This window comes from Terrapene carolina, unplaced genomic scaffold, assembly GCF_002925995.2.
Source record: "Terrapene carolina triunguis isolate 2854851 unplaced genomic scaffold, T_m_triunguis-2.0 Scaffold25, whole genome shotgun sequence".
NCBI lineage: Eukaryota > Metazoa > Chordata > Testudines > Emydidae > Terrapene > Terrapene triunguis.
The window spans coordinates 47,991-58,054 of NW_020664376.1; the positions used below are offsets into that span (position 1 = coordinate 47,991).

The 10,064-nt window shown below is 39.9% G+C and overlaps 1 protein-coding gene across 1 annotated transcript in view; it reads left to right on the forward strand.

The window, feature by feature from the left end:
- The window catches only part of LOC113406302 (von Willebrand factor A domain-containing protein 3B-like), a gene marked incomplete at its 5' end in the record, with an annotated part of 114,741 nt that overhangs the window by 45,365 nt on the left and 59,312 nt on the right, over positions 1–10,064 (forward strand). The window contains 3 exons of the mRNA XM_026650381.1: positions 1,014–1,053; positions 2,322–2,478; positions 7,804–7,922. Coding sequence (XP_026506166.1) covers positions 1,014–1,053; positions 2,322–2,478; positions 7,804–7,922 — 316 coding nt within the window. The remainder of the gene's footprint in view (positions 1–1,013; positions 1,054–2,321; positions 2,479–7,803; positions 7,923–10,064) is intronic.

Consider the following 10,064-nt stretch of genomic DNA (forward strand, 5'->3'; position numbering starts at 1 on the left):
GCAGGATGGTAAATTTGAGATATTAAAATATGATGGATACTGATGGAAAATTGAATACAATTTCACACATCTGTAAATAGCATTCAGTTTAGCATCATCTGCAAGGGAAAGAAGGGTCTGGTTTTTTTGGAAGGACCTCAAGATCCTTGCACACTGTCTATACACTGTCTCTTTGGCAGGGTCATTTTCCATGAAGGTGGTGCAGAATACTTTCATTGAAGACTGCTGAAGGCACATCTGAATCACAGTTGTTTTTCCTGAAAAGGGTGCACATCTAAGATGTGTTCATTGTAATCAAAGAAACATGAACATTGTATATTAGCTTAATGAGACGGCAATGACACTATGGTATGTTACTATGGCCTGAGTTGAGGAACAAGCTTGGTGAATCTTCCTTCTTGAGTTAAAGGCTATAAATCTAAACAAAGTTTAAAATAATTTTGAAATGATAAAATTAGGGTTTGTCTACATTGGCACTTTCGTTGCTAAAATGTATTGCCTGGGGGTGTGAAACTCCCTGTGAATGACAAAAGTTGTAGCAAAGAAAAGCGCTGGTGTGGACAGGGCTTCATTGGTGGGAGCCGCGCTCCTGGCGATGAAGCTACCGGCCCCTTGTTGGAGGTGATTTTCTTTTGCCACTGGGAGAAAGAGTGGCCCCACAGCGCACCTTGCAATGGCATGGCTGCAGCTACACAGCCATGCCCTTGTAAGTTGCACAGTGTAGATATCTTACACAGTGTAGACATAGCCTTAGTGCTTATGTACTTTTACATTTTTTGTTTTTATTAGTTCTTGTGAAGTGTGAGTGGTCAGGCACCACGACTGAAACACAAGAGAGATTAATTCTCATGAATAAATTTAGTAGCTGGAATAAGCATTAATGTACAGCCTTAGTAGCACTTCTAATAGGCTCAGATAGAGCCGATGCTAATTACTTTGTGGTGTGTGTGTGTGTGTGTTTGTGCAAAACCATTACATGATGCCTTTGTAAATTTGTAAATGTTTTTCCACAGAGGTGAATACACAAAAGGTGGCAAAAAGAACATCTAAAGAGTACGTACATGTGTCACACACAAGTGGTAGTAGTTTATATTTCTTTATTTTCCATAACTGCTATATTACCAAATATATTTCTGTTTGATATTACATCTATACGTAGACTTTAGTAAGGCATTTGATACGGTCTAGCATGATATTCTTTTTGATAAACTAGGCAAATACAATTTAGATGGGGCTATTATAAGGTGGGTGCATAACTGGCTGGATAACCGTACTCAGAGAGTTGTTATTAATGGTTCCCAATCCTGCTGGAAAGGTATAACAAGTGGGGTTCCGCAGGGGTCTGTTTTGGGACCGGCTCTGTTCAATATCTTCATCAACGACTTAGATATTGGCGTAGAAAGTATGCTTATTAAGTTTGCAGATGATACCAAACTGGGAGGGATTGCAATTGCTTTGGAGGACAGGGTCATAATTCAAAATGATCTGGACAAATTGGAGAAATGGTCTGAGGTAAACAGGATGAAGTTTAACAAAGACAAATGCAAAGTGCTCCACTTAGGAAGGAAAAACCAGTTTCACACATACAGAATGGGAAGAGACTGTCTAGGAAGGAGTACGGCAGAAAGGGATCTAGGGGTTATAGTGGACCACAAGCTAAATATGAGTCAAAAGTGTGATGCTGTTTCAAAAAAAGCAAACATGATTCTGGGATGCATTAACAGGTGTGTTGTGAGCAAGACACGAGAAGTCATTCTTCTGCTCTACTCTGCGCTGGTTAGGCCTCAGCTGGAGTATTGTGTCCAGTTCTGGGCACCGCATTTCAAGAAAGATGTGGAGAAATTGGAGAGGGTCCAGAGAAGAGCAACAAGAATGATTAAAGGTCTTGAGAACATGACCTATGAAGGAAGGCTGAAAGAACTGGGTTTGTTTAGTTTGGAAAAAAGAAGACTGAGAGGGGACATGATAGCAGTTTTCAGGTATCTAAAAGGATGTCATAAGGAGGAGGGAGAAAACTTGTTCACCTTAGCCTCTAAGGATAGAACAAGAAGCAATGGGCTTAAACTGCAGCAAGGGAGGTTTAGGTTGGACATTAGGAAAAAGTTCCTAACTGTCAGGGTGGTTAAACACTGGAATAAATTGCCTAGGGAGGTTGTGGAATTTCATCTCTAGGGATATTTAAGAGTAGGTTAGATAAATGTCTATCAGGGATGGTCTAGACAATATTTGGTCCTGCCATGAGGGGACTGGACTCGATGACCTCTTGAGGTCCCTTCCAGTCCTAGAATCTATGAATAAATCTCACAATCTCTTATTTTTAGTTCTCTAGATACATCTTCAGCTCATTGGCTAAAGACTCATGGCTTGGTTGCTAGACGACTCACCATAATGGATGCCTTAGCCCCTACAGCTGTTCCTCACAGCACTAAATACATCCCGGTTTTAGACAAACATGTTGTTTCTAAAGTATTTGATGAGGTAAAACTCTTATGCTGTTTCAGGGGAAACTTAAAATTTACTATTGTTTTTATTTTTTTATTATTCATCTAGATAAATATTGAATAAGTATGTCCTCAAGTGTCCATAGCAGAATGTGGGTTATTCATAGTAAATGTACTGTATACATTTCGAAATATTTATTCACAACAAATAATGATAAAACAAATTTATTAATTCTGTTTCCTGCAGGGTGACAAGATAATAGAGCTTAATGCTAGTTGCATTTCTTGCCTATATACCAGTTGGTGCCAGCATGCAGCCACCAGGTGTTCAAAAATTGTTCATGGGCCATAGTCATTAATGATATTTGTTAAATCATTGGAGTTCTGAATTTTGGGCTGTTAGTCAGCTAGTAAACTGGTTACGCTTTCCTGGATCACTGAGTTCTCAGAGCTACACGTGTTCTCTAGAGTGCTTTTAGAAAAGAACAGAATGAAATGATCTAGGATCCCATCTTGATAGGTGCCTGTTGTAAGGTTCTGAGTGTTAACAATTCCCACTGAATTATTTGTCATGAAATGTGAACCTATGCCCTCCCCAAAGGGCAATCCATGTTGTGGAAGGTTACCCCTGGAGGAATTCTTAAATTGGTGTATTCTCTCTATACATGCTGAGAATTTGTTGCAGTTCATTCTAAACAATAAATGTTTTACAAAAACTACACAGCAGTGGAAAAGCTGGAGAGCATGAGCTTAAATTGAATAATGAGGAGGTAAAGGCTTTGTGAATGGGATATGATGTAAACCTGAGTGAAATATTCCTATCAAAATGTGAATCTACATACAATTTAAGATTTTTTAAATTTCAGTTTTAAATTCCAACTTGAGTGCATTTTTAAGGGAATTTTTGCTGTAATATTCAGATTTTTAAAGAAAAAAATAAGCTCACTATTTTAGTGAAAATAGCCACACAAAAAAATCAAGCTTGTTTCTGATATTAAAAAAAGGGGGAGCGACATTTTTTAAAAGAAAGATGTCTTTTTGCCTCAAAAACTTACATAAATGTACACATTTGCATATTTCATATGTGAAAATAGCCTTTTTGCCAAAACCGAATAAAGCAAAACTTGTGTGAACCTGCGCAAAACAGTGAATTTGGGTATGAAATGTCACATAACAGAAACTGGGAATTTTACACAACTCTAATGGGCTATTTCCAGGCAATTGTCACCGCTCCCTATGCCCTTTCCTACCAGCTGTTCTCTTCAGGTCTCCCCATGGAGAGTTTCCCAAGCTCTCCCTTCATCTTTCCAGGATAGTCTTGAAAACTTGTTATAACTGCTGCTTGAAAGAAGCACCTTGTAAAAACTAAAAGCCTTCTAGAATAGTTTGAGCCACCTCTGCAAATGGTATTTTAGAGAAATATTTTATCTAGATATTATTGAGCTAAATTCATCCACAGGGATGAATGTAGGCCATTATATTTGAATGAATATAGTGGTATAGCTGTTAGCAAACAATGCAATATTTGTAGGCACTTTTGGGTTTGGGGACATAATTACAGATAGAGACGGGCAAATTTTTTGCTTATGAGAAAAAAATAGTTTATTTGCTGAAAAATGCAGTTTTGGTCGACGCAAAACTATTCGTGAATCTGGCCTGATAGTTTTGTTTGGGGGAAAGTTTTTCAGGGTCAGTTTGAGGGAGGTAACAGTGAGTTTGTTCCACTTTGTATAAATACTTAAATATTCACTGAGCCAAAGTGAGAGTGACTCTTTAGCTGGTGATTAAAGCACACACGTGGGGAGAGAGGGGTAAGAGATGTGGATTCAAACTCCTCCTTTTAGTCAGGCAGAGGGAAGATTTAAATCCACATCTCCTAGGTCAGTGCCTTAAGCAGGAGGCTATAGAGTCACTCTCATTTTGGCCCACTGAATATTTAAGTAGTTAAAGTGGAACAGCTTCAACAGGAGAGATTGAGAGCAACCCACCCAGAGTAGCCTATAGCCTGTCGATAGATGCTTACCTGGCAGGGCTGTGATTTGAATTCAAGTCCCTGCTCCAGAGTGGGGATTTGAATCTGGGTCTCCCACATACCATTTTCCTAACCACTGAACTAAAGGTTATAAAGGGAAACACACATACCCGACCTGAAACAGACTTTTCCAATTTGCTGACAAATTCCAAACCTTTTTGGAAATGAACTGATTTTCTCTGATCTTTCAGTTTGCTGGCTGAATCAAAAAATCAATTATTTGCCCAGCTCTAGTTAGAAGCAGTTATAAATGAACACTCCTGTCCTGCCAACTATTTTTACAGAGAACTTCCCCACAGATTTCATTAAGACATCTAATGAATACCTCAATGGTAGGTTATGGCCTGAAATGCTGGAGCCTGCATTATTGCAGGTCACGAATATGCTGTATGTAAAGGAAGGAAAGGAACTAGAACTACTAATAAGTGGAGTCAACAGAATTACCTTTATCAGCCCTGGAACTCAATCTCCTTTGGAATCCATGCCAACACTTGAAGGAAAAGCTGAGAATAGGGTGTGACTTTAATTATAAATAGGGCCCTACAAAATTCACGGCTTTGAAAAATGCATCATGGACCATGAAATCTGATCTCCCTGTGAAATTTGGCTATTGTAGGGGAGGGTGATCTCCAGCTGCTAGTCTTGGCTGGGCTGGGGAGAGACAGGACTTCTTATTCCCCTGCAGGGGCAGCTCCCAGGGTCAGGTCAGACTCACCACTGGGAACCTCCCCTGGCTGCAGGAAGCTCCGTGGCTGCTGGCTTGGAAGCCAAGCTCTGAAGGCAGCGCTGAGGTAAGGGTGGCAATCCCGTGACCCTTCCCCCTCTCTTTTGGGTCGGGACCTCCATGGTTACAACACTGTGAAATTTCAGATGGCAACATCTGAAACCACTAAATTGACTATTTAAAAAATCCTATAATTGTGAAGTTGACCAGAATGGACCGTGAATTTGGTAGGACCCTAATTATAAAGCTTGAGCAGGAATTATGAGGTTGCGTTAAGAATCTTGGTTGCTCCTATACTTGAAAAGGCTCCATTCAGAATCATAAATACGTACACAATTGTTGGTATTTTTTTTAGAGGACATTATTTTTATTTTCATCCTCTACAAACATTAATGCACTAACATCAGATTTATTGTTTTGGAAATAGAGAAGCAAGCAAAAAGGTTGCCATGGCAATTCTTCATTAACATCATGCTCATGTGCTCTTTCATTTTTGAGTGCCCTGGCAGTTTCACCTGAGCTATTTCAAAGAGATTAATTCATTACACAATGCATCAGTTTCATATCCAGAATAAAAGGTGCTCTGGCTGTTTAGCATAATGTACAGTCCTCCTCTAGTAGTTCTGGAGGAATACTTCTCTGTAGATTCTTTTGTGTATCTGCTTTGCAGATTGTGGTGTCTTTAATAAGTTTAATGCCATAATAATGCGTGTATTTTTGCTTATCCTTCGAGTACTACTTAGACTATTATACCCGTTCCTTGAGAAGTTATATTGAATTTTAATGTATTGTACTGTTGGGATAAAGGGTGGTGCTGGGGGGACGCATTCCATTGAAAAGGGAGCCTATGTGGAGACCGCAGTTTGAGCAAAACTGCTGATCTCAACTATGGCAGAATGGGATTGGAAAACAGGTGATGTCTCAAGTAAGCAGGTTCCAGGCTATTTAGGGCTTGAACTCCATCTGGAAATCCAGAGGCAGGCATTGCTTGTTGAGTATTTCCCCCTGAGCAAAGACTGATCTCATCTGTTTGGACAAAATACTCCACTTATGAACAACTGAGCTGCCACATTCTCACTAGCTTTAGCTTCTGAATGGATTTAAGGTGTAGTCCATTGTGAAGTGATTTGCTGTAGTCTATTAGTGAGGTGACACAAATGCATAAATCTCAGTGAAGAGGTCGTTCTCAGAAAGAAAAGATGGCAACCTTGTAGCCAGCCGCAGATAGAGAAAAAGCCATCTGACTACTGCTGAAAGATGATCATCTAGTAATAATTGGAAATCCAGCCAGACTCCCATGATAGAGACACAAGTAACACATGGCAGAGACATACTTTCAGTTAGAGGCACTTTTTTTTTTAATTGCATCTTCTGATCGTTTTCTGTAACACATCAACATTACTTCAGTTTCATCAGGATTGAACTTCAGCTAGCTCTCTGTCATCCATGCGCCAAACTCAGATGGACATTGGGAAAGAGATTTAAATGCACCATTTGAGACAAAAGAAGTTTTGCAGAATCTGTGTTGGTACATTGAACACAGTAGTACCTTCTTCCTGTACCCCATGTTTCATGTTTCCTTGTGGTACTGTGCACTGGAGTTTTTCCAGAATTACCCTGGAATAGTTTAGTTGTTTGAAGGGTTCTGGGAAGAAGGGTTGGGTAATGTTTTTGTTTGGGGGTTGGGAAGTTGTGGGAGGTCTCGCTCCCCTCTTTTCTTTAAGATCCCGTATTAGGGTGTCTGGCTGTGCTATTTTTGTAATGAAGTGTGCTTCCGTAGATCATACACCTAGAGCCAAATTTTCAAAGATATTTAGACACCTAAAAATGTAGATAGACACCATGTGCAATTTTCAAAAGTGCCTATGCAGGTGTGGCGTCTAGCTCCCATTGAAATCAATGACATTGGTTTCAGTGGGAGTTAAGCATCTAACCTACTTTGATCCTTTGAAATCACAATCGGTACCTATCTGCATTTTAAGAACCTAAATATCTTGGTGGAATCTGCCCCTAGAGTATAAGATATGACATTTAAAATGTTTAAATAAGTAAATTCCCTATTTGCATGTTGTGTAAAAATAGATGGCAATAAGCTGGTGTTCTATACAGAAATATACAATGTTGTATTAAAATAATACAGTATATAATATGTTCATGTTGTAGATACTGTTTGCATCCTTTCTGTGCTGTCCTTTAGCTATTAGATTAAGACTAGAGAGAGTGCTGCTCATTCCATTTAGAATTTAAATAGAGATTTAGCTAGCTTAATTTCCCTTGCCTCATAAGAATTCATTTGCAGGATTCCAACATTTTATTTAAAGGGGTCACAATAGCTACAAGACTTGTGTACACGTAGTACAAGAAAATGATGTCTTAATTCAGAAACAAATGTTATGTTTCAACCTCATTACCTTTGATCGGGATCAGTCTCATGGGTCTCCAAACACTTGATCACTCACATCAAGTGCTTGACTTTTTCTTTTCTTTTCTTTTCCTTTTTTTCCCTTTGAGATTTGCCTTGTGTATGTAAGGTTGGGGTATTCCAGTATTCTGGTAGATAAAGAATAACACGATAAATGAAATCTTTGCACTTTTTTGTGTTGTAGGTGTTACCCCTGGCCCATGTTAGCAATGACAAGAAGCGGATCACACTAATTAATCCTCAGGCAGTGAATCTTGATGCCTATAAAGAAAAACTGGAACAAGCAATTAAATCCTATGAAAGGTAAGTCTGCTCTTCAGATTTTCTCCATGTTGACAGACTAACTCATACGATTAATTGGGTTCATTTTACATCCCTGACTGCCTTACCTGTGCTTTCTCACTAATCCATCTCCTCAAAGTTGTATTTTAACATTCTGTATATTTAAGCATTTTCAAACAGCCACCATTGTCTAAAAATGTATCCTACCAGAGAAATATTTTCTTCTTTTCAAAAGTGTGGCATTAAAAGTAAATGAGCAGTCAGGGACACCATAAATATTACACTGCACACAGAATACACACATTATTCTTTTTAAGTAACCAAAATTCATTTTAATCTCAACTGTAATCTCAAAATGTTAAATGTAAAACAAAACCTTTTCTGAAATAGAAACATAATACAAATATAGCCAAGGCAATAAACAACAGGTGCCTAACATTAAGCTCCTAGATCCATATTTAGCTGCCTAAATAATTGTCCTGAGTTTTGCTGTTGACCGCTTGGCACTTTTGAAAATCAGACCACTTATTTAGGCTAACTATGGGTTTAGAGCATCACTTTAGGCACCTGTGTTGTAAGATATTGGCTCTTATTTTTATGTTTTTTTTTTTCAGAAGAGTTGTGTTGTGCTTATTGTTTGCAGGATCAGATAGGAAGTAGAAGTTGAAAGGATTATATAAATCTTAACTATTTATTTCTTGGCTTTTAAGTTTGTGGTTTTTGAAAATTATGTGATGATTAGTAATCTTAACAGGATTTTATGGACAAAAAACTTTAATAAACTACATGTCTAGTCAAAATTTATTCTAATAAAATGTACAGATTTAATGACTAATAAATTTATGACATCTGAGTCTTCCTTTCTTGACTAATTGTTGTGTTGGCTTCCCAAGTTTTAGGCCTTGTCTATGCTACAGAGTTTTGTCAACAAAAGGCAGCTTTTATCGACAAAACAATGGATGCGCACACACGATGATGTCACTCTTGGCAGCAAAAATGCCCTTCTTTGGCAACAAAATAAAACCACCCTGACAAGAGGCATAAGGCTTTTTGAGCAAACGTTTTGTTGATAAAGTGGCAGTGTAGCCACCACGCTTGCTTTAATTGGCCTCCGGGAGGTGTCCACATTGCCCGTCCTGACTGCGGTGGTAAGCAGTTTGAAGTCTGCTGTCCTGCAGCCAGGTAAACAGCCATCTGCCCCTCCCCCTTTAAAGCCCTGGGAATTTTTGAAATTCCATATCCTGTTTGCTCGGCGTGGAGAGGTCTCATCGCATCTTACCAGGTGACCATGGCGGCTTCATACAGCAAACGCTCTCCTGGTTGGACCACTGTGGAGCTGCTGGGTCTGCTCTTTATTTGGGGAGAGGAGACTGTGCAGTCCCAGCTGTACTTCAGCTGTAGGAATTTTGATATCTATGGGCAGATTTCTTGAGGCTTTTGTGAAAAGGGCGATGACTGGGACACGATGCAATGCAGAGCGAAGATAAAGGAGCTGAGGCAGGTGTACCATAAGGCGAGGGAGGCAAAACATCGCTCTGGTGCTGCACCCAAGACCTGCCAGTTCTGTAAGGAGCTGGATGCTATCCTTGGCAGTGACCTTACCTCCTCCTCCAAGAGCCGCCCCATGAATACTTCGGTGGGCCTGGAGGCAACGGAAAGAGGACCTAACCCAGAGGATGAAGTTATTGATGAAGAGGTGGCGTTAGATGACAATGAGGAGCTCCAGGCGGGGTCGTCTGGTGGGGCATGCAGCCAGGAACTGTTTATCACTCCAGAGGTTTCTAGCCAGTTTAAGCAGTTGCTCTTCAGTGAGCAAGAAGCAGGAGATGAGACGTTTGGTAAGTGGCTGTGGTTTGTGTAGTGCAGAGGTGGGTTCAGGGTATAGAAATGAACAAGGCTTGCTTTGTTTCTGTGTTCTGGACATTTCCCTGTGCGGCTAATCAATATGGTGGAACAGGGTGTTGATGCACGCGGAGATCTCACTGGAATCCTCCAGAGAGATCTCTAGGAACCTTTCCTGGAGGTACTCGGCAATCCTCTGCTAAAGGTTCCTTGGCAGAACAGCTTTGTTCCTTCCCCAGTGGTAGGAAATTTTCCCGTGCCATTCAGCAATCACTTGTGCAGGTACCAGAGCAGCACATGGGCAAGCAGCATAGGGACCAG